Source organism: Dreissena polymorpha, chromosome 7 (assembly GCF_020536995.1).
Source record: "Dreissena polymorpha isolate Duluth1 chromosome 7, UMN_Dpol_1.0, whole genome shotgun sequence".
Classification (NCBI taxonomy): domain Eukaryota; kingdom Metazoa; phylum Mollusca; class Bivalvia; order Myida; family Dreissenidae; genus Dreissena; species Dreissena polymorpha.
In genome coordinates, this window is record NC_068361.1 from 102,282,590 (window position 1) to 102,307,481 (window position 24,892).

A 24,892-nucleotide genomic window follows, 5' to 3' on the forward strand; every position below is an offset into this window, starting at 1 on the left:
TAACGACAAAAACAGAACTCTCAAAATTATAATTTATAATGTTTAGGTTTTTAAATTGTCAAAGATGCATATAATGGATATTTGGAAAAATCTGTCCCATTTAAGTTGAAGTTGTCCTCCATCTTAGCGCATATTTACATATTATATTATAAAGGTTAAGCTGTTAAGCTGTTAAAATTGGTGGTTATTTTTTTGTTGCGAATTTGGATTATATTTGAATTGCACTCTTCGAGATCTAACATATTCGCTCATTGTTGCATTAAATTACTTCAGTGTAGCCTCTTCACTTTGCTTCAGTAAAGTAGCATAACCAGTCTTGATTTCCTTTTATCCGGTCTTTCCGGAAATATCAACATGGTAGGTTGAAGCGTATTCGTTGACTGCATATTATATCCATGTTTATCATCGCTTTTTATGATGTTTATCTTCTTATAATTGATACTTAAGGTGATCAAACATCATTTTGATTGTTTAAGTAGGATTTTTTCTTATCAAATGGAATTATACTTGTAATAACGCATCGAATCACTGTCACGATAATGATTTGTTTTCCATCCTCTGACGTTTAGATATTTATTGTGCATTTAAAAGCCAGCCAAAAAGAAGGGGAAGAAGAAGGTAGCAGCGGCTCCACTCAAGGCGAAGAAAGCCTTAGAGCCGAAAAAGGTTGTCAATCCCTTGTTTGAGAAGCGACCGAAAAACTTTGCCATTGGTAAGAATGTCGTTACCTTAAGTTACCTTAGGTGGTTTACCACCGCAGGTCTTTGGGACCTCTGTAGTGGCCTCTTTTTCGTCCTCACTATTTAGTAGTCTCGGTGTTTTGCTTCCAGTTATTACATTATAGTCACATTTATAATCATACATCATCGGGTGGTTTATCCAATGTTTATCCAGGCGTCTTTTAAATGTATCCGTGTTCTTGGATGTGACAACAGCACTTGGTAAATTATTCCATATGTTTCAGGCTTTTTCCGCCCCATTTTGGGAAAACGCCACACTGGAATTTTGGGAATTTCGCGTCGTGAAAACCCCCATTTTGGGAAAAAAATTAATCGCAAAATTGGCTCAATTGGGAAAAATTATCGCATGTAAATTATTTTAAAAAGTGTTTCTTATGTTTAAAAGAAGCCGTTAACTGGAAAATAACGACTATTTTAATAACTTATTATTAAAATTTCACAAAATATTATGAACATGTGTGATTAGTGCAGGTTTTTTTATCTGAATTTAGGGAAAAGGCTTGGCCTTTTTGAGGTGAAAAAAATCGCGGGAAGCGCCGGATTTTGAGATAAAAAAGGAAAGTCTTAAATAATCATTAACATATTTTACAGTTCTTAAAACAAATTCAAGGCAACAGATAATTTAATTATGCAATACTTTCTATTTTCTACACCAGATCAGGTCAACTTATATATTTAAAGGGTAAAAAAAAAAAAAAAAAAAATTTTTTTTTTTTTTTTGAATTGGGATTTTTTTTTTCAATTGGGAAAAAAACAACCAGATTTGCATTGGGAATGGGGCCGAATTTCGGACCCGTGGCATAGGGCGGAAAAAGCCTGTGTTTACAATGCGGTTGGAGAAACAGTTCTTGCGAATGTCACGTGCACATCTGTGTTTTAAAAGTTTCAATGGATGACCTCTATTTGTGTTTGTGTTCAGAGTAAAAATTCCAACTGTTGTTCTTTTGTCATAGATATTGTTCAAGAACTTGTACGTTTCAATCATATCTCTTGATGTTAGTAACTGCAAACGTTTAGTCCAGCTATTTACATGCCTTGCATTACGAAAGTATAGAGTAACCCTGGGTTATTTTGGACACCTCCAGGAAAGACAGCGTAATCTCGATGATTCACTATTCGAAGCGGAAAGCTTTTGTTTTCTTGGTACAGTAGCTTTCATGCAACAGTATGGAATGTTCAAATCTATTTTACACCTTTTAGTAAACTAATGAGATTGCACTTTATAAAGATCGACGCATCATGGTAAAACTGGACGTCCCAAGGCTTGTATCGGACACTAAAAAGGCTTAAATCGGACAGTTGTTTGTTGTATGTATTTCCGTTGTTGGGCTTAATCGTTATGTTATGAAAGCTGTGAAAAGTCTAAACATAGGTGAATTTGTATTTTGTAGTTATACTTTACAGAGCTCCAGATAAGGGTCGTATTTTCGTAATTACTCGTAATTTTCAAGTCCGTTACGTATTTATTTAAAAATGTTGTTGTACCATTAAGAATTACAAAATCAAGTTACGAATATTATTTTTACATCGGTTCGTATCGATTTTTATTGAGTCTTTTCGCGTATTGAAGATCTTTGCGGTGCTTATATAGAATGGTTATCGGGTTTGTTTAACAAAGCGCATTTTTTTCCAATAAAAGCGGCGTATACAGTCTATCTGTCAAAAAAAATGGCGGCGCCCAGAGAGCGTCCTAAAAAAACTGCAGAGCGTCCTAAAAAACGCTTTTAACATATTGTACGCAAAGTGAGCTGAAGTTAAATGTTTAGTAAGACATTATAGAAAAGATCTTATACGATGTTGTATGTTCAGTTGCCGACAGAGTCGGAAAAGCTAAACAAAAACGCGACACGACGGGTCCAAACTTAAACACAAAAAAAACATTGAACAAGTGGAAGGGACAAGTCTCGTGGCTAATCGTTGAAAAAATTGAAGGGTAGACCCGTTTTAAATGTGAAATATGTAAAAATTCATCTAAGGCATGCAATCTAAGAATAGTTTTGGCATATGAAGATATTGGAAAAATAAAATTGTATAATACTGAAAAGACACTATTGAACTCGTATAAATAAAGTTGCTAGTATGTTTATTTTGAAAAAAAAATTGCATGAAAATAATGATTATTATTTATTTTTAGGTCATTTAGAAAAAATAAGAATTATTTTCCAAAACTTAGTAGTAACGTTAAGAATAAAATTTCGGAGTTAAGAATTCTTTTTGAAAATCTGGTAGTAATTTAAGAATTTCACAAAACCTTATCTGGAGCTCTGACTACGTATACAGTACAGGCAACGTGTACTTTGACAAACGCCACTCGTCGCGGTGTTCATTTTACGGTGTTCGCTTACCAAACGACCCCCGCGATGGGTGTTCAGATCAAATATTCGCGGGGGCCGTTTTCAATAAGGTGGACACCGCGAATCACCGCGGACCCATTATATCTACCGCGGTGTTCATCGTGTTCGCAAAAAAAAAATAATTAAATATAAACGTAAATTATTGATCCCTTTCATTTAAAGCGGGTTTATACGTTGTTGTCAAATATTTATGAATTTATATAAAATGTGTAATAAACTTATTATATATATATTTAAATATAAATTAAAATAAAAGTTAAGAAGAACGTGTCGAAAAATGCGAAATAAGCCAGCTATTTAATTCTGAAATTTAAAACGGCTGTGCAGCCGAATTCGCTAGCATGTAAACCATACATGTACGATGTGAATCTAAACTTAGTTTAACGGTTTATTTGAATTCCTGCAACGATATCTATTCATACGACACACGAACACTAACTCCGATCCTAATGCAAAGACGAATGCTTCGGTTATTGTAGGAAAATATGTACGTCACAATCGACTCGGGGCGCTAATTTGTCTTTGCTGCATTTTATGAAATTCGGCTTTAATGTGTAATTTTTCTTGCCTATTTTGTGTTATTGTAACATATTTTATCAATGTATTACAATTAAACACATATAAAAAATCGTATATACCCGCTTTAAGCGATAATGAATACAAGTAAATATAGTCTATTTTTATGTACATGCTGGTCGAAGGATATTTTAAGTATTTAACGTAATATTATGCGCATCTAACAATATATGCAATGTTTATAGGTGTCTATCGCAACCGTCGGTTATTTTTTGGTGTTGTCACTTTACATAAACTTATATCTATGAATGCATCATCAACATTCTAAAACGATATCCCGGAAAAATCAAAAAATCATTTGAATATCAATTGTACTTTCGTTATGATTAGGGGTACGATGTTAACCTAAATTTCATTTTAGTGCAGATTCATTCATACGACACAAAGACACAAATTTGTTTTACGGATCATTTCGGCTTAGAGGACTGAACTGTCATGAAAAATATCGAATATTATATTTTTTTATTAACCACTGGAAGCAAGACGAGTTGTAGATAATTTAAAGTGATGGGCATTTTGTTACTGTTGAATTGAGCTGAAAAGAAATGGGTGAAAACAATAAGTTATAATGAATGTGGTATCTGAAATTATCTACAACTCATCTTGTTACCGGTTGTTTATAAAAAATTTATATTATTTTCGATATGTTACATGACTCACCCATCCCTCTAACCTGAAATGATCCGTAAAACCAAATTGTGTCATTGTGTGGTATGAAAGAATCTGCATGAAAACTACATTTAGACTCGCATCGTACATCAATTCATTTCTGTCGTAAGTTGTCAAAACGAAAGTACGGTTGATATTCAAATGGATTATTTTTCTTTTTGGGATATTGTTTAATTATGTTGATGCTGCATTAACAAATACAAGTGTATATCGAGCGAAAACACAAAAAACAAACAACGGTTACGATACACACCTACATTGTATATTGCAAATACTGTTAGTTGCCCATAATATCACTTTAAGAACGCATACATTTGCACATACATGTAGTTTATTATGTTCATTTGTACATTGTACATGTAAATTTAAAACTCTTGAATGACCATCGCAGACAGGTATTACATGTATCAATGGCCGCGCGGCATTGCGGTGATCACGGGTGTTCCAGTTAATGATAGCGTGCAATCGCGGCGATTTTGGGTGTTCGCCGAACACCGCGGTCAGTAGCGTGTCCGCCCCCCGCGAAATGTCACCCATCGGGAAAATTGAACACCGCAGACACGCGTTTTTGTCAAAGTACACGTTGCCTGTACTGTATATTTGCGAATATATGGCATATTTACATCGAATACGTTTTCCCTGTTTGGGCATAGCTGAAAAGCGCTCATATACAAGATAGACATTGTTATTTTTATTTTTTTGTAATTAGTTTATGGTCCATTTCTTCGAATGTCTTTATTTTGCAACAAGGCCATGATGGTCCTTGAGCTCATCTAATAAAAGTATAGCAAACACACCTAAGTTCTATAGGTCTTGCCATAGTATGGTGTCTGAAAATGTACATGTAATGTTTGTAATAGTTTTTTATTATGCTTTTAAGAAGATAAATATATCAGTTAAAATATTTCGTTTATTCACAACGGTATTCACTCATTTCACAACGTACTGTTACTTGTAAAATGACCGTTTTAAATGTTGCCTACTCTCGGATTTTCGCCAAGCTGAATTTGGGATGTCTTTCCAAATGAACTCGCATCTTCCAATCAAAATCGCCCATTTATTCCATCACCCAATCGGAGGATTGGTGAAATAATACTACGAAAACGTATTTATAGAATATAGACAGAGCTCAAACAGTTGAATGCGAGGTCGTTTTGTATGTAAGTATTCGACTTTTTGTGGTTGTCCAAAAAAAACCTGTGTCCGATATAACCCAGGGTTACTCTATTGTGTTTAACATTATTTCCGTACGTTTGAAAAGTGTGTAAGGAGTTTATTTAAGTGTATATTTTGTACTTTTTTCAAAATTAGGTCAGGACATACAGCCTAAAAGGGATTTGAGCCGATTTGTGAAATGGCCCAAGTACGTCCGTCTTCAGAGACAGCATGCTATCTTGTTGCAACGATTGAAAGTTCCGCCTCCAGTCAACCAGTTCAGACAGGCCCTTGACAGACAGACTGGTATTATTTGTAGTCTTCAAAAAAAATTAAAATGCAAGATTTATTGATGTTGAAGTGATATTATGGGCATTTTTCACTGTTGAATTGAGCTGAAAAGAATTAACAGGTCAAAAGAGTAAGTTAAAATGTGGTTATTGACAAATTATCTGTACCAGTTGTTTATAAAAATATATTTTATATTCAATATTTTACGTGACCCACCCAGTCCTGTAAGCCAAAATGATCCGTAAAACAAAATTGTGTCTTCGTGTCGTAAAAACGAATCTACACTAAAACTAAATTTAGGTTCACATACATGTACAGTCTTGGCATTAAATTTTTTAAGGCACTAGCCCAGCCGGGCTACCAACTTGGAAATTTCACTAGCCCGAATCAATTTTAACTAGCCCGAAATAAAAGTTTTAATTCTGTTACATTTGTAACTATGTTTGCATTGAAGCAACATAGAACAATAAATATTAAACAAATAAACACTTGATTCTGTTTTATGAACAGTTAATGTCTGACAAAAAAAATTATCACAAGGTCTCCAGACATCTTCATTCCTTCATGGTCATTGTCTGAGTCACCGACATCCAGGTCTGATATATCAGTTATGCTCTTAAAGGCGACCTAAAAACAAAAAAAATGTTTTAAGATGATATGAATTTTCCACTCAAATATCTGAATAAGTAAATGTCAAACTAGCAATAATACCTGTGCATAAGAAGTAGAACAAGAAGGTAACTTTTCTGCCCTAACTTCTGTGTCTTCTTATAAAACGACTTGTGTAGCAGTAGTTCCATTGCCTAGGCCACATCTGCTTTGTCGCTGATTGTACCAGCATCTAAAATGCAGTATGATGACACATTTGAATTTAATGTCAGGATTCGTTCCTTGACAGATTAACTTTATCTGTTAAAAACAATACTTGTAAGTTAGGGCATGATATTTAATTGCATGTTGTTTGCTTACATTAGGTATGAAATGCACTTACCAGCCAGCCAGTCAGCAATGCTAGCTCAGAATCAAATTCCCCAATACTTGGAGACATCAAAACAAAGCCATGACTGATTATTCTTCCATAACGGTTGCAATTCTCGTTTCATTGACTCTTCATAATTTTTGTTGCAACCTTCATTCTCATTTTGCAGTTGATATTTGTGCGTTGCGCCCTCAAAATAACGCATAAAAGACATTACAATAAATGTATCGCCGCATGTTCTCCACCCAGTAGTAATAAAAGTTATAGCATCTCGCGAGATTGACTTACAACACTGTTCGATAAGCGTCTAATCAATGAGCGCTCAATGGAAATAACAAATGCAGTTTTGAATAAGCATCTAAATGAATCTATTTCGGACATGTTACTAAGTTCGGAAATGAAAAAATGCACTCAACCGATCGGGCTACCGGCTTGGAATATGTACTGGACCGACACAAAAATCACTTGACTCGACGGTCGAGTGGGTTACGTCCAAGACTGCATGTACATGTGTGATCAGTTGTCAAACGAAATTAAGATTGATATTCAAATGCATTGTTTTAGTATGTTGATGCTGCATTAACAAATATAAGTGTATATGAAATGAAAACATCCAAAATAAACAACGGTTGTGATAAACACCTATAAACTGTTAGATGCCCATAGTATCACTTTAAGTTATTTTTTGAGCTTTAACATTTAAAATACCAAGGGCCAGGCAAGACCAAATCATTTTGTCTGTGTCAAAGTATTGATTAATAGCAATCAAATATCCCAAATCTAAAGCTCACCTTTATAATTATAGATTATTTTATTATTGTTATAATGCAGGTGTGTGATTTGTATGCTCCCCGAAAATCTGGTGAAGCAAAAAGCTGACCAAAAAAAATATGCACGAGTAGCATTTTTGTAAGGATTGATGTCATGATTGGCTAAAGAGAATCCATCTTATATTGTTTAACTCCAAAAGTGCTGAAATATTGACAAAGTAAAACAAAATGAGCAAAATAAAACTTGCCAGCATCTTTCATTCAGGATCAAGAACCAGAATGACAAAATGACCCGCAAGTAATGCTGTTATATTTGCATTTTAGTAGTTGATTTACAGAAGATTTTTAGAAATAGAAGATCTTGCTGTAAAGTTTTAATTTGTATGTATATATAGGATTGTCATCTCGATGTGAACATCATATTTCCAAAAACAGTTGTCACTCAGAATTGTCCTATCACTTACAGTATCAGGGTGCTCTTGAATCACACCATTGAAAGCATAGGTTACAAGTATAAAAACAAACTTTTGTGATGTTTACTGAAGAACAAATTCTGTTAATGCATCCTAAATATTCCATACCGATTATGTTTCGTTGCATGTGTTTATGATGATATTTCTTGGCTGATATCATTGATGTCACTTACCACCAAGATCGCTGAAGCACATGAAAAACATTAAATTTCTATGCAATAATATCTGTCTTTCTTTATTGCAATTGTTGAACATTAAATAATTATTGACCTCCATTTAGCTACACAATTGTTCCGCCTTCTGGACAAGTACCGACCTGAAACAAAACAACAGAAGAAGGAACGGCTCAAGGCGAGAGCTGAAGAGCGGGCCAAGGGGAAGCCAGATGCACCTACCAAGCGACCCCCAGTTGTGCGGGCTGGAACCAACACCGTGACAACCCTCGTGGAACAGAAGAAGGCTCAGCTGGTCATAATTGCCCACGATGTTGATCCACTAGAGGTGAGAACTGACAAGGGAAAGGTTTATTTCATAAATGGTGTTTACCTGGTCTGGTGATGATGGTTGATTAATCATTGGAACTGTTTACTGGTGCTAACAACTGGCCTATGGGGGTGTAATTGATATCATAGCATAAACGATCTGTAAAATACTTGAATAAAAGTAGGATTAATCATTTTAAATGACTTTGACCTGTACACTTTATAAAAATTGAAGACGGGACTTATAACCTTTAAAAGCTAGTGAATGTCGACAAAAGTTCAATCTGTCCCATGTGTACTTATAATGGCTGATGTTGCTGATGAGAACACACAGGTGTCCGGGCTTATGAATACCAATGATATGAGCACCTGTTCTGAAACAATAATCCTGACTGGGATTCAGCCTGTTACTTAACACAAATCTGCTTGAATCAGCTTTCTTAATCTGAAAGCTCAAAAGCATTGTCCATATTTGGTTTTGACCCCACCCACCCCCAAAAATACAAACTGTAGTCTCAAATATGGAAATTCATTATAATTTACTGCAACTTAGTGAATATATTTTTTTGCATAATCTGTTTACCAGTGTTTCTTTGATGGTCTTCGCACTATTTTAGAAATAGGGTTGGGGAAAATGGACCTTAAAAATTTGCTAACAAATGCTTTCAAATGTAGAATAAAAATTATTTCAATGTTATATTTACTTAGGTTCAACATATTGGGCAGGAAAAGGAAATCAATTAAATGAATATGCTTTTTTTGAGATTGTTCATGGGACCATAATATGACCACAAACACTGATGGTGGACAAATGTAGTATGATGAGAACTTACAGGTGTCCGGGCTTATGAATACCAGTGATATGAGCACCTGTTCTGAAGCGCTTGTCCTCTATACATCATTAACATGCACATTTTCAAGGTTCCATGCCTACAAACTACAAACATGCCTTAATTTTCTTCTTTATAATAAACAGAACACAAAATATAAAGGAAATGGAGGCTCATTATTGTTGGATTTGTCATTAGTAATATTGTTTCCCTTGCTGATGCTTATTAAATTTCAGAATAATATTAAACGGTAATTAATAAAACAATCTAAAATTATCTGTCATTTCATCATATTTTTAGTAAGAAATTATATCCTGACAGCAGCCAGTGAATTGTTCTTGATGAGAACTTACAAGTGTACGGGCTTATGAAACAGGCTTTTTCCGCTCCATTTTGGGAATACGCCACACTGGAATTTTGGGAATTTCGTGTCGTGAAAACCCACGTTTTGGGGGGAAAAATCGCAAAATGGGCTCAATTGGGAAAAATTATTGCATGTAAATAGTGTTTCTTATATTTCAAAGAAGCAGTTAACTGGTAAATAACAACTATTTTGATAACTTATTATTTAAATTTTACAAAGTATTATGAACATGTGAGATAAGTGCAGGTATTTTAATCTTAATTTGGGGAAAAGGCCTGGCCTTTTTTGAGGTGAAAAAAATTGTGCGAAGCTCCGGATCTTGAGAAAAATAAGGAAAGTCTTAAATAATCATTAACATATTTTACAGTTTAAAAAAAAAATTCAAGGCAACAGATAATTTAATTATGCATCACTTTCTATTTTCTACATTGGATCAGGTTAACTTATATATTTTAAGGTAAAAAAAAAATTTTTTTTTTTTTTTTTTTTTTTGGAATTGGGAATATTTTTTTCAATTGGGGAAAAAAACAACCAGATTTGCATTGGGAATGGGGCCGAATTTCAGACCCGTGGCATAGGGCGGAAAAAGCCTGTGAAAACCTGTGATATGAGCACCTGTTCTGAAACGGTTACCTAGGAATGAAAATGATTGTTCAGCTTGATCACACCAGTCTCCGCCAATTATGGCGGGACTCAACCCACATACAATTACTATAGGCCTCTACAAGGCAAAAAAATTGCAACAAAATGGCTGGAAAGTAGGTTTTTTGTCACCAAAAACAATTATAAAAAGTCACTGCTCATAAGGTTTCCTGGTCTTCTCCAGATGGTATCCATGTTTTCCCAACATGGTTATAAAAAAACGCAAATTTCTCCACAAGAAATAGTTTTCTGAAGAAACCCTGCTGAGAGAGTATGGCAGAAATGTGTAAGTTTGTATACATCCTTTAATTATTGTAGTGGCTTGCAAATTAAAGCAGTTTTTCTCCCCTAAATGCCTGAACATGGCCCAATTTGCCCGATCTTCTACTTCAAGGAGCCACATGCCGCTCATTTTTTATAGTGATCGGACTGTCCGTCCGTCTTTCCGACACACTTTGCGTTAAGGTTTCGAAAAATGCTCATAACTTCTATGTCCCTTGAGATGTAACCTTCATATTTGGTATTCATGTGTATATGGACAAGGCCTTTCCATACGCACACTAAATTTTTACCCCTGTGACCTTGACGTTGAACTTGGGGTCTGCGTTTAGGTTTCGAAATCTGTTTAGGTTTCGAAAAATGCTCATAACTTTATGTCCCTTGAGATATAACCTTCATATTTGGTATGCATGTGTATATGGACAAGGCCTTTCCATATGCACCCAAATTTTGACCCCTGTGACCTTGACGTTGAACTTCGGGTCCGCATTTATGTTTTAAAATCTGCCAGTGTTTTTTTTTCACCTATAGGGGAATGGTGGTGGGGCCCGTCCAAAGGAGAAAAACGCGTCGTTTTTTAGGAAAAGGGGAAAATAAAGAAGTCATTCTTTTATATGTAATGATATTTATTATATGAATAAACATGTATGTATGAATGTAATATTCACAGCTGAATGTCTCTGTTCTTTTTCTTAAATATATATCAATGATTTGTTCAACATTAGTTTCAGTCAGTTCAGCCGTCATGCACAGTATCAGTTTTCCAAGCCAATAAGAGTCTAAGAATTGGGATTTTTTTAATCAATAAAATGGTAAATTTAAGCTTTTTTTTCCAATAAAATGGGCCAAATTGGAATGTTTTTATCAACAAATATTGACACAATATAGATACATCAGGCCTTGGCCATTTTGGAAAAAAAAAATCATGAAGTCCACTGATTTGGGAAAACCTAATTTAATATAACTCTTTATAATAATAAAAAATCATATTAATTATAGTTATATACCTTGTTAGATGTTTATAAAATGAATTTGAGATATATCTATCATGAGGCAGTTGTTTCTATAAAAAAAAAAAAAAAAAAAAAAAATTTACTTTTGGAATGGATTTTTTCAAAAAAAATGGGAAAATATATACTAGTTTTGGAGGGGGAATGGGGCCGAATATCGGCCCCGAAATTGCCATAAAAAAAAACTGTCTGCGTTTAGGTTTTGAAAAATGCTCATTACTTTTATCTCCCTTGAGATATAACCTAATATTTGCGTTTCATGTGTATATGGACAAGGCCTTGCCATACGCACAAAAATTATGACCCCTTGGCCTTGAACTTTGGGTCCGTGTTTAGGTTTTGAAATCTGCGTTTTGGATTTAAAAAAAAAGCTCATAACTTCTATCAAGCTTTTATAGGGGGCATAAGTCATCCTATGGTGACAGCTGTTGTTTTTTAAGAAAATTTGTCAGGATTTTTTCTACATGTAGGCCAATACCTTTGTTATCAATGTTAATACACAGTTGTTTCAAATTGGACTTTAAAAACTTACCCTATGTAAGTTCATGTTAAAATACAGAACACTGCTCCAATGGTATTACACTGTATCAGGTTTCCTGGGGTGCAGTTATAAATCGGGTGATTATAATATTTAGCGCCGACGGTTCCTGATGACAAGAATAGGTCTTGTATGTGTTCCCATTTCACTTTACCTACTGTCCTATGAAAAGTTGCTTTGTTTGGGTTTGACTGATGATGAGACCTCACAGGTGTCCGGGCATATGAATACCTGTGATATGAAGACCTGTTCTGAAACAGTTACCAAGAAATGCAAATGCACTATAGTTTAGTTTGCTAGTGATTTATCAAGAAAAAATTAATTCAATCTTTTTTGCCCTTTTTCTGCATCCTTTTATAAACCAAGTTAAAACTTGTGTGTAACGTATTTTGGCAGGAACAGCGTTAATGTAGGTTTTTTTCTTGGCAATTTTAGGGCCGACGTTCAGTTTGGCTCACGTGTCTGTAAAATGAACTTCTTTTATAGAGAAATTGTCACTTTGGGGGGGTGCAGTGTTTTCAAATAAATTGGAAGCTGATATTTAACCGCGAGTGTTATTTAAGATAAAAACACTCTTGTGTTCATGTCTTCATATTTATACTTGATTTTATTTGCTAATTTTCCTTTGATCTCAAAAAGTCTGCTAATTTTCCTTTGATCTCAAAAAGTCTGCAGTGATGTAAAAAGTTTGAATTTCTTCACCTGAATGTTCCGAGAAGACATCATTGACAAAACTGAGCAGACAAGTGTTTAATTTGCCCTGTACCTTGTTTTGTTTGTGTGTTTTGTTGCCTTCCTAGAACCAGTGGATCTATTAATTTATTGTTTACTAAAGTAAGTGGATGATAATAAAAAAATAGAAAGGAAAATGTAGATGTCTATAAAACTATTTCTTGAAACTTAGTAGTTGGGTGTAATTGCATAGTTTGATCAAATTAGCAGGGATGATTTCCACGCCTCTAAAGAAACCTTTTAGCATATGCAAATTTAAGTCAGCAGTGATGTAAAAGTTTGAATTTCTTCACCTGACTGTAAAGAGAAGACGCTATTTGACCTACTGAGCCGACTTTAAACATTCATTATAGTAAACTCAAGTGTGGATTTTATTCCAAAATCATAATTTTCAAATACCATTTACGTGGAATTGCGTTTTTATGTCCCCCACTATAGTAGTGGGGGACATATTGTTTTTGCCCTGTCTGTTGGTCTGTCTGTCTGTCTGTTTGTGCCAACTTTAACATTTTGCAATAACTTTTGCAATATTGAAGATAGCAACTTGATATTTGGCATGCATTTGTATCTCATGGAGCTGCACATTTTGAGTGGTGAAAGGTCAAGGACATCCTTCAAGGTCAAAGGTCAAATATATGGGTCAAAATCGCTAATTTAATGTACACTTTTGCAGTATTTCAATATTCAAGATAGCAACTTGATATTTGGCATGCATGTGTATCTCATGGAGCTGCACATTTTGAGTGGTGAAAGGTCAAGGTCATCCTTCAAGGTTGAGAGGTCAAATATATGTGGCCAAAATCGCTTATTTTATGAATACTTTTGCAATATTGAAGATAGCAACTTGATATTTGGCATGCATGTGTATCTCACGGAGCTGCACATTTTGAGTGGTGAAAGGTCAAGGTCATCCTTCAAGGTTGAGAGGTCAAATATATATGGCCCAAATTGCTTATTTTATGAATACTTTTGCAATATGGAAGATAGCAACTTGATATTTGGCATGCATGTGTATCTCATGGAGCTGCACATTTTGAGTGGTGAAAGGTCAAGGTCATCCTTCAAGGTCAAGTATATGGGTCAAAATTGCGCATGTAATGTCACTTCTGCAATATTGAAGCTAGCAATTTTATATTTGAAATGCATGTGTATCTCAAGGAGCTGCACATTTTGAGTGGTGAAGGGTCAAGGTCATCCTACGAGGTCAACATCATATACGGGGACATTGTGTTTCTCAAACACATCTTGTTTGATACTTGTTATATTTTCTTCTTTTTTTTCCAACTGATTCTTCAGATACTGTAAAGTTTTTGTTGTCATTTCTTGGGTTTGCTGTATGCTAATTAGCTTCTAGCATTTTGCAGAAATGAGAAATTCACAGATTTCTGTACATGGGTTTATGCATCCTTGCATGGACTTGTTCAATTCTGAAATCGACATGCAATAAACCATGCCCACATTTGTGATAACAGTTTGAAACTGGAGTATTGTTTTATTCTCAATAGTAAGATTCGCTTCTTGGGTTTGCACTGATCACAATGTTGGTGACAATTTGCTGAAGCGATACAGTAAACAGGACTGTTTGCAAATTGGAATGTTCATAACTACTCCCAACTGCATCAGCTCTTACAGCCTCTCCAAAACCATTACTGGCCACAAGGTCTGTTGAACTATTGCTGGTCCGATGCAAATATACTGGCAAACGACAAAATGGTAGTAAGCATAAAAAAAATTACCCGTCATGAGGACCTGTATTCAGGGATGTTTTCCTTGACCTCGTGAAGTTTTTCTATTTTAGTTCGAGGACAGGAGGTCTTAACTTCTCAGTTATTATGATGGTTTGTATTTAATATGCTAAAGTTTGAACTTACACAAATGTATATTTGCAGATAACGAACGTATCATAAATTCAAGTTCATGCATAAGCCGTTTCTAAATCTATCTGGTTTGTATTAAGAAAAGATGAAATGTATGTAAGAAATATTAGAGACCTTTTAATGGCCACTTAACATGCTATGGAACAGTTTGCCAAATAAAATTAGAAATATTAACAGTTGCATTCCATTTCTCGAAGGTGTTTATTTCCAAGTAATGGACTAATGAAATATTTTTATGTCCCCCACTATAGTAGTGGGGGACATATTGTTTTTGCCCTGTCTGTTGGTCTGTCTGTCTGTTTGCGCCAACTTTAACATTTTGCAATAACTTTTGCTATATTGAAGATAGCAACTTCATATTTGGCATGCATGTGTATCTCATGAAGCTGCACATTTTGAGTGGTGAAAGGTCAAGGTCATCCTTCAAGGTCAGAGGTCAAATATATGTGGCCAAAATCGCTCATTTTATGAATACTTTTGCAATATTGAAGATAGCAACTTGATATTTGGCATGCATGTGTATCTCATGGAGCTGCACATTTTGAGTGGTGAAAGGTCAAGGTCATCCTTCAATGTCAGAGGTCAAATATATGTGGCCCAAATCGCTTATTTTATAAATACTTTTGCAATATTGAAGATAGCAACTTGATATTTGGCATGCATGTGCATCTCATGGAGCTGCACATTTTGAGTGGTGAAAGGTCAAGGTCATCCTTCACAAGGTCAAGGTCATCCTACAAGGTCAAACATCATATAGGGGGACATTGTGTTTCACAAACGCATCTTGTTAATTTTAGATCCATGATAATTTTCTGCCAACCATCACCATATTTTATGGATCGATATTTATACTGCATTTACAATACTTACAACAAAACTTAATAGTTAGAAAACAATTTAAAAACTACAAAAATAATTATAATATACGAACAATTGTAAAATGCAATGAGAAAACAGATTGCAGAACTTCATTTTTAGCGAGGCTGTTTTCGGAGAAAACCCGAGCTATTGTCATAGCCAGCTCGTCGTGTTGTGTCGTCCGCCGTTGTCGTGCTTATACCTTAACATTGACTCTAAAAATCAAAGTGCTTCCACCTACAACTTTGAAACTTCATATGTAGATGCACCTTCATGAGTTCTACACGCCACGCCCATTTTTGGGTCACTAGGTCAATGGTCAAGGTCACTGACCTTTAAAAAAAAAATCGGACAAGCTTTTGCAGCCGAGCCTGGCACCCGTTATGCGGTGCTCTTGTTTCACATAATTTAGGCTGTGCATCCCAAATGTTATATTCAAACATACTTTTGTCAAGTATTTCACATGCAAATATGTTTGCAGATGATGAAAACTTGTTGTTTTCTCCAGAACATGGTGATGGTAGAAAAACGAGCTTTTTAAATCTGAGCAAACTGCTTATTTATTTACCTCTTATGTCTGAGTTTGCTTAATTTGTGTGAAACAATCGGCAGCCTACTAGCATGAAATAAAGTTTTCTCCAGAATTTGATGATGGTGAAAAAGACTAATTGAATGTTCAATAATATTAATGTCTAGATTTATTAAAAACAAGACGAAGCAAGTTCAGACACTAATTAAAACCAAGTTCCATAGTTGCAATGTATGTGCTGTCAGTTGTTTTTGTTGATTACAGTTAGAAGCTTGAGTGTATTGACATGGCATTAGTGTGAAAAGATATGCTATGTTTTATTGTATTCTCGATAATAAGATTCGCTTCTTGGGTTTGCACTGATCACAATGTTGGTGACAATTTGCTGAAGCGATACAGTAAACAGGACTGTTTGCACATTGGATTGTTCATAACTACTCCAACTGCATCAGCTCTTACAGCCTCTCCAAAACCCATTACTGGCCACAAGGTCTGTTGAACTATTACTAGTCCGATTCAAATATACTGGCAAACTACAAAATGGTAGTAAGCATAATTTTTTTTACCCGTCATGAGGACCTGTATTCAGGGATGTTTTCCTTGACCTCGTGAAGTTTTTCTAGATTTGTGCGAGGACAGGAGGGTCTTGACTTCTCAGTTTTTGTGATGGTTTGTATTTAATTTGCTAAAGTTTGCTCTTACACAAATGTATAATTGCAGATAACGAACGTATCGTAAAATCAAGTTCATGCATAAGCCATTTCTTCATCTATCTGGTTTGAGGTAAAAAACGGATGAAATGTATGTAAGAAATATTTAAAGACCTTTTAATTGCCACTTCACATGCCAGGGAACAGTTTGCCAAAAAAAAAATATTTAAAATATCAACAGTTACATTCCATTTCTTGAAGATGTTTATTTCCTAGAAATGGACAAATGAAATATTTAAAATTCTAGATGCCATGTCACGCCATGATAATTTTCTGCCAACAATCACCATATTTTATGGAGCTATATTTATACTGCATTTACAATACTTACAACAAAACTTAATAGTTAGAAAACAATTTAAAAACTACAAAAATAAATATAAGAACAATTGTAAAATGCAATGAGGAAACAGATTGCAGAACTTCATTTTTAGCGAGGCTGCTTTCGGAGAAAACCGGAGCTATTGTCATAGCCAGCTCGTTGTGTTGTGTCGTCCGCCGTTGTCGTGCTAAAACGTTAACATTTGCTCTAAAATCAAAGTGCTTCCACCTACAACTTTGAAACTTCATATGTAGATGCACCTTGATGAGTTCTACACGCCACACCCATTTTTTGGGTCAAAGGTCAAGGTCACTGACCTCTTAAAAAAAATTCGGACAAGCTTTTGCAGCTGAGCGTGGCACCCGTTATGCGATGCTCTTGTTCACATAACCTAGGCTGTGCACCCTAAATGTTCTATTCAAACACACTGTTGTCAGGTATTTCACATGCACATTTGTTTGCAAATGATGAAAACTTGTTGTTTTCTCCAGAACATAATGATGGTAGAAAAACGAGCTTTTTAAATCTGAGCAAACTGCTTATTTATTTACCTCTTATGTCTGAGTTTGCTTAATTTGTGTAAAGCAATTGGCAGCCTACTATCATGAAATAAAGCTTTCTCCAGAATTTGATGATGGTGAAAAAGACTAATTGAATGTTCAATAATATTGATGTTTTGATTTATTAAAAACAAAGTTCGGACCCTAATTAAAGCCAAGTGCCTTTTAATATTGCAGAGTACATGTTTTTGCAGCAGTGCTGTTTGTTGTGTTTCAATTTTACTGTTAGAGCATCTACAATTCATGTGGTCAGATGTGTGTTATATATATTGTATGTTTTAACTTTTCATGTTTATATAATATTACTTATTTATATATATATTGTATGATTTAACTTTCATGTTTAAATTACTAATTTAAAGTATTCACATGTTATAGCATGTCACTGCTTACTGTGATGATACCAACAATTTTTCTCCAGAACATGATGATGGTAGAAAAACGAGCTTTTTAAATCTGAGTGAGCAGTGGTATTACTGAGGTGACATAACCCTTTTGTGTTCAAAAGCAAAGTGACAATAGCCTCTTAAATTGGGCCAATCCAGACATATTGGGTTTTTTTGCAACCAAAAACAGAACAGAAGTCAAGTCAAAACCAAAACTTAGGTAGAAAATGCTAAGAAATGTTTAAGGTGATGTGAGGGCCTATTTGATGTGTATATCAATACGCTGTTTATATCTTGCAGCTTGTGTTACACCTGCCCGCCCTGTGTCGCAAGATGGGTGTCCCATACTGCATTGTGAAGAGCAAGGCCCGTCTAGGACAGGTCGTCTACAGGAAGACCACCTCATGTCTGGCCCTGGCTGCAGTGAACCCGTGAGCACTTTCAGTGGTTTCCACTCGGATACCTAATTTGATGCTTTTGTAGTCCCTTAGAAAATCATGACTTGACTTGCTAGATTCAAGAAGTACATGTATCATTTCCAACCCTAAGAGGCTAGATACTGATAAGCAGCAAACAGCATCAAACCTGAACAGCCTTAGAGTTGCTCCCAGACTGTTCTGGTTTTATGCTGGTTGCATATAGTCATTGTTACTTCGTTTTTAAGTGGGGAAGGGTTACAGGCTGCAGAGATGTTGGTGTTATTTATTCCGCCTTTCAACTGGGAGTTCCCAGGTTAGATCTTTCATGGAGTGATTGTAAGGTCTTTTCAAAAACGCAAACACAACAAAGCTGTTTTTTCCAGGAAGCAGATTTCTTCTTAGGCTTTTGGTCTTAAGGTTGATAAAAGAAAAATGAAAGCCAATGATGTTTTATAAAATATTTGCTACTCTTGAGAGTGCAATGATGTAAATACATTTCTGAGGCTTTGATGATGAAATGTTAACTTTATATGTAAATGGTATCATATATATTAAATTCTGGCATTGGAAAAGATTAGCAATTATTCTTGTTCTAATCCTATTATCAATGGTTTCCTTTGTTCAATATGAACACAAGCTTTAGCAAGTCTGAAATACAAAAAAAGAAGAGATAATTGGTGTAACAACTGCTGCTTTGTTGTTCCAGTGAAGACAGAAACGCCCTCAACAAACTGACAGACGCTGTGAAGACCAACTACAATGACAGAGTGGACGAGGTAATGTGTTGTCTCAAAAGAATGTACTTTCTTGCAAAGTAACAATTATTGAAATTATTTGTTATGTGAAAAGATGATAAGAACAGTTAATCAAACCAAAATCCAACACAATCTTTATCCATATGTCTTCATTCCATGTCAATGAAATGGGTATCTTCTGTGTCATGAAAAATGGTCTGATTAACTTTTCCTGCATGAATCAAGGTAACGTTAAAAGAATTATTAAAATTGTCTAACATTGCAAGTGTAATGATGAAAACACCCTATGGTTTCGCAAATGTTTGTATGAAGAACCTTCACAGGTTTGATTATAAACCTGCCTATCTGACGACTTGCACATGATGTATTTTAACACGCACAACTTTGACCAGTTAAACAAATTTACTATTTATTTGTATTGAATATTTTTCTGCAGCTATGGATCTGGATGTTCAATTTTTAATTGCAAACTATATTTGCTTCTACATGTCTCAAACATTTTCACTATGTCCCTTCTCTCCTCCATCATCCTGCCCCTCTTTGAAAAGCAGGCCAAAAGACCATTTCATTTACGCTATCTAGTAGGATTTGACTGTCCTTCTTTCTGTTATAGAATGTGTGTACAGGGGTATAAACTAACAATGAAATACTAATTTAAGAAGTGAAGGTAAACTTGTATTTCATTTCTGTGTCCACACATTATCATAATCAATCACAACTTACTAGAGCCGGAAAGACCCTTGTCTGAAACAGTCCTAGTGGAGGACCAACAAGTTAACCCAGTTAATGAGAGGACCAACACACATTTTGGGGGCTGTGGCTCCTAAAATTTAAATCAATTTATATCATTTGAAACTTTAAAGAATATATCTCTCATTGAAATGCACTAAAATGTTTGTTTTATAAGCATTACATTTGTGTGCAAGTGTAATGATGAAAACACCCTATGGTTTCGCAAATGTTTGTATGAAGAACCTTCACAGGTTTGATTATAAACCTGCCTATCTGACGACTTGCACATGATGTATTTTAACACACACACAACTTGACAGTTAAACAAATTTACTATTTATTTGTATTTAATATTTTTCTGCAGCTAAGGATCTGGATGTTCAATCTTTGATGGCAAACTTTATATGCTCCTTCATGTCTCAAACATTTTCACTATGTCCCTTCTCTACTCCATCATCCTGCCCCTCTTTGAAAAGCAGGCCAAAAGACCATTCCATTTGCGCTATCTAGTGAACAGAGGTGACAAAATCTCAAAAAAATATACTTGTCCACGGACAACCATTTAGGAAATTTAACTTGTCCGTTGCTGAACTTCACTTGTCCGTTAATGTTTATATAAATTATAAACGCATTTATTGATTAATGTTACATAATGTGCAATATATCAAAATGAGTATGATTTGCTTGTTTTGTTTATAATTGTATTTAAATGGTACATTCATTATAGCAGTATATTATAAACAATATAAAGACTTTCTCAAACTTTAAATCTTGCGAAGCTAGTGTTATAAAAACATAAGTGCTGAACATATTGTAATCTTAACAAATTAAACTAGTCCAATATGTGAACCTCATCAGACTGAGGCTCCGCTACTCGTAGCAATTTGATTTTATCAACTGGTAACCATTGAAAATCTGTTAGCCAAGTTCTTGAAAAGTTCTGGTGCGTTTACTTAGATCACATATTTCATCATAATCTTTCTTAGTTTTTTGGGAGGTGGGCTGCTCAAAGCTTCGGGTTTCTGCTCCGTTGTTGAAGATTTAAAAAAAAGTTTCATCTTTACCATTAAAGTCGTCTTAAATAACAAGGTAGACCGTGTTTTGATTATTTTAGATTGATACTTTTTATTTCCGTCTGATTGTAAAAATAAAGAAACCAGTCTGTACACTGTCTAACAGACAGGCCTATTTTTGAAAATGCGGCATGCTCCCGGTCTCTTATAGAATAAGGGAGATCACTGCGCAGGAAAGTGCACGTATTTTAGGTTACGCATGCGCAATTAATTTCCTTCTATATTACATATAAAATAGTTGATGTTCGTTATCAATTTTTACAGTGACCAAGCGTTTCAACACTATATCATTATACATCATTGGAAAGATAAATGCATAATCTTTTGAAAAAAATGCATGCCATCAAATTCTATGTGTTGTAACTCAAAATATTTACCTTAGAATAGGCACACCAGTTTTGACACATGTGGAGGCGACCATTTTTACTCAAATAGTATGACCTACTTTCAAAGCCAGGAACCGTCAACAGAAAAAGTAGAGCACAAAAGTGGCTTTTTTTCTTATTGCTTACAAATATACCTTCAAATTAATACCAAAACGTACCATTTGCATTCTATTTTACAAATCCTAGGCAGCATTCACTGAACAATGTGTGCTATATATCAAATTGACTGCATGTAACCCTGTAAACAGGAGTTCCTGTTTGGGGTTATGTGACCTTTAGCTTGATTGCTCTGCAAATAGCACTGACATTGTAATCGCGTGTCAACATCCGGTTTTGTAAAACTTAATTACGGCTTTAATACAATGTATTTTTGTATACCTGGACGTGACTTAAAAACCTTGTTGTCCACGTACAACTTAATTGAAAAAAATCAGTTGCCCAGACAAGCAAATGTACGACTCGGGCAACTCGGACATTCGATTGCGCCACCCCTGGTGAAAAAATTTGACTGCCCTTCTGTCTGTTATAGAATGTGTGTACAGGGGTATAAACTAACAATGAAAGACTAATTTAAGAAGTGAAGGTAAACGTGCATTTCATTTCTGTGTCCAAATATTTTTATTATTAATCCCAACTTATTAGAGCCGGAAAAGCCCTTGTCGGAAACAGTCCAAGTGGAGGACAAACAAGTAAATGAGGGGACCAACACACATTTTGATGGCTGTGGCTCCTTAAATTTAAATTAATGTTGTATGATTTGAAACTTAAAAGAATATCTCTTTCATTGAAACACACTAAAATGTTTGTTTTTATAAGCATTAAAAGTGTGTGCTTTATAAGCATTAAATTTGTGTGCAAGTGTAATGATGAAAACACCCTATGGTTTCGCAAATGTTTGTATGAAGAACCTTCACAGGTTTGATTATAAACCTGCCTATCTGACGACTTGCACACAATGTGGGAAAGAGCTTGATTTTACTGAGGTCTTGCATACGATATAGGAAAAGAGATGTTGCTTTTGATTTTAACATGAACCATCAAACATCAAAAGTACCCCCCCCCCCCCCCCCCCCCCCCCCCCCAAAAAAAAACAAAAAACTCACATTTCCCAATTTTAGTCAACGTGTTTTTCCCCCTTCTGAATGGCCCCTGCCCCATTTCCGAAATGAAAAAAATGCATTGGTTATTGCACCCCTGTATATCTATGAGCTCTTCTGATGATTCCACCCTTTTTGTTTCAGATCCGCAAGCACTGGGGTGGTGGTATCATGGGCAGCAAGTCCCAGGCCCGCATTGCCAAGCTGGAGAAGGCAAAGGCCAAGGAAATCGCTCAGAAAATGGGCTGAGAACAGCACTGTGTATTTATTTGTCTGGCCAATAAAGCCCTTCTTGAGAGAGACTACTGATTGTGTGGTTGTGTTTTCTCCTTTGTTTTGTGTTTGTTGTTTGTATACAGTAATTGAGCCGTTCCCTAACAAAAAGTGATGATATGAGGGTTTATGTAGTTTCAAATTATTTATTTTTCCTTATAATATAAGGCAGGTTTTGAATCTTGTTCACATTGTGTCCAGAATATAGGTCACAGTTAAAGGCATAGAAAAATGTAGGCCTCAACATTTAGGAAAGTTTTTTTTTTACATTTGAAATGAACATTCCAGTCATATTTCAATGAGTATTTCCATTAAATACAACTTCAATTTGTTGTGGCATGACTGGCCCAACCGAAATACAAAACAACTATATCCGTCTTGGAAAGAGTTGTCCAGATAATCGTCACATGAAAGGAAACTCCAATGGTAACAAGATTTAAACATGTATTGAGTAAAACAAATAGGGCGTAGTGGATATGGTGTCTGCCTAGAGACCGGAAAGTCACTGGTTCGATCCCCACTGTGGGAGACTTTTAGATTCCTCGTGTAATTCACTGGTTCTAGTCTCGTGAAACAGACTATAGACCTATTCAAATAAGCATAAGACATCGAGCTACAATAGATGCGTTAAAACGAAGTAATAAAAAAACACTAATGGAGGTTATGCAATAGTGACCAGCAAAGCAGCCCCAGCTGTATGAACCACTTCCTATACTGCACCGAGCATTTTCTTCAAATCTATCATTAAAATGTAACACGTGTATTATTAACGATATTATCAGCACTGTCGTATATTCATACAAATAAAAACTATACAACCCGGGTTGTGAAATAAAACATTTTTCACGTATGGTCTACATAATTCTGATCATATTAATGATCAATCCCCATGCAAAGTTGTCGTTCCATGCTCTCGCAATGTAATGAAACCGTCATGCAAGAGATTGATTCACGATTTCCTTGTACATTCGGGTTTCGAAAAGATTCATATTATTTGAAGCAATAGTTACTTCACTCGGACTGTTCCAAATGAAAAAGCTCCAATTGAGAAAGAATTCAATCTGATGTTCTTGCACTTCATCTTCCATGTCTTCGGTATTTGGAGTTTCAAAGAATGGCCACGCAAATCGTTCTGTGCAAGCCATACCAATGCATACACTTGCAGATCGTCAATATTGTGAATGGACTAGAACAACTTCAATTGCTTTTTGTATTTTCGTTTTATATCGAAATTTCAACGTATAGGGTAAGGGTGTGGTATGAAAAAAAAACGAATACAGTAATTGACTGCTAAACACACTCAAATTAATGTGGATTTAAAAATTAACTTATTAAATTTTTACAAATATACAGTAACAGATACATACAATCACAAACCATTTGTAAACGTGAGGATTTGAGAAGTTGTGGCATAGAATTCTTAAAAGCAAATCGATGTCTTTTGCTGTGTGACGAGCAGATTTCAAGCCAATTAAATCGCTCTTTATATCAAATGATTGCTTTGAACCTGTGCACGTTAATGCGTACACAAAAACATCGTCGTCTTGCCGATCTCATAGATAAAAATTTTATTGGAGCTTTTTAGATCCAGTGTTTACATTTATCAATATAAAGCATTTAATGACAAACTTCAAAACATTCCAAAATCTTTGAAAAGGCCCCTTTAAGGGACACAAATCATCGTTTCAAGAAGAAGTATTATTGTATATTTATTTCGCGAATTGTCATACAAATATTACTGTCGATGAGTTATTTTGATAATTTTGAAAAAAAAAGTTATTGGTTTAATTGAATGTTACACATTTTTGGTATACATTTGTATATTGCACAATATGTTTTAATCAAGTTGGTGACTTCTTAATTGAGTTGATCACTTATATATTAAACAAGAAACCGTCGGAGACGGGTGATGCTCCCAAAGGTTTTTTGTCACAATATTGCACTATATATTAAGATAAAAGAAAACGTCTTGAGGGCACAGTAGTTGGGGGACAATATTTTTTATAGAAAATTTAAAGGGCCATAACTCTG

At 35.1% G+C, this 24,892-nt stretch overlaps 1 protein-coding gene and 4 non-coding genes across 5 annotated transcripts; all 5 read left to right on the top strand.

The window, feature by feature from the left end:
• The first annotated feature begins 326 nt into the window (after window positions 1-326).
• On the top strand, window positions 327-22,893 carry LOC127837100 (60S ribosomal protein L7a-like). Its single transcript, XM_052363943.1, has 7 exons — window positions 327-357; window positions 592-712; window positions 5,651-5,800; window positions 8,288-8,508; window positions 18,427-18,557; window positions 19,252-19,321; window positions 22,733-22,893. Exons 1-7 carry the CDS (start codon window positions 355-357, stop codon window positions 22,835-22,837), a joined length of 801 nt encoding a protein of 266 aa, XP_052219903.1. The 5' UTR covers window positions 327-354; the 3' UTR covers window positions 22,838-22,893.
• Window positions 12,822-12,895, top strand: LOC127840236 (small nucleolar RNA SNORD36). Its single transcript, XR_008030498.1, has one exon. It is a non-coding gene; the product is annotated as a small nucleolar RNA SNORD36 (small nucleolar RNA).
• Window positions 16,095-16,171, top strand: LOC127840234 (small nucleolar RNA SNORD36). Its single transcript, XR_008030496.1, has one exon. It is a non-coding gene; the product is annotated as a small nucleolar RNA SNORD36 (small nucleolar RNA).
• Window positions 17,639-17,715, top strand: LOC127840232 (small nucleolar RNA SNORD36). The gene has a single exon (XR_008030495.1). It is a non-coding gene; the product is annotated as a small nucleolar RNA SNORD36 (small nucleolar RNA).
• On the top strand, window positions 18,130-18,205 carry LOC127840235 (small nucleolar RNA SNORD36). Its single transcript, XR_008030497.1, has one exon. It is a non-coding gene; the product is annotated as a small nucleolar RNA SNORD36 (small nucleolar RNA).
• Window positions 22,894-24,892: the final 1,999 nt, after the last annotated feature.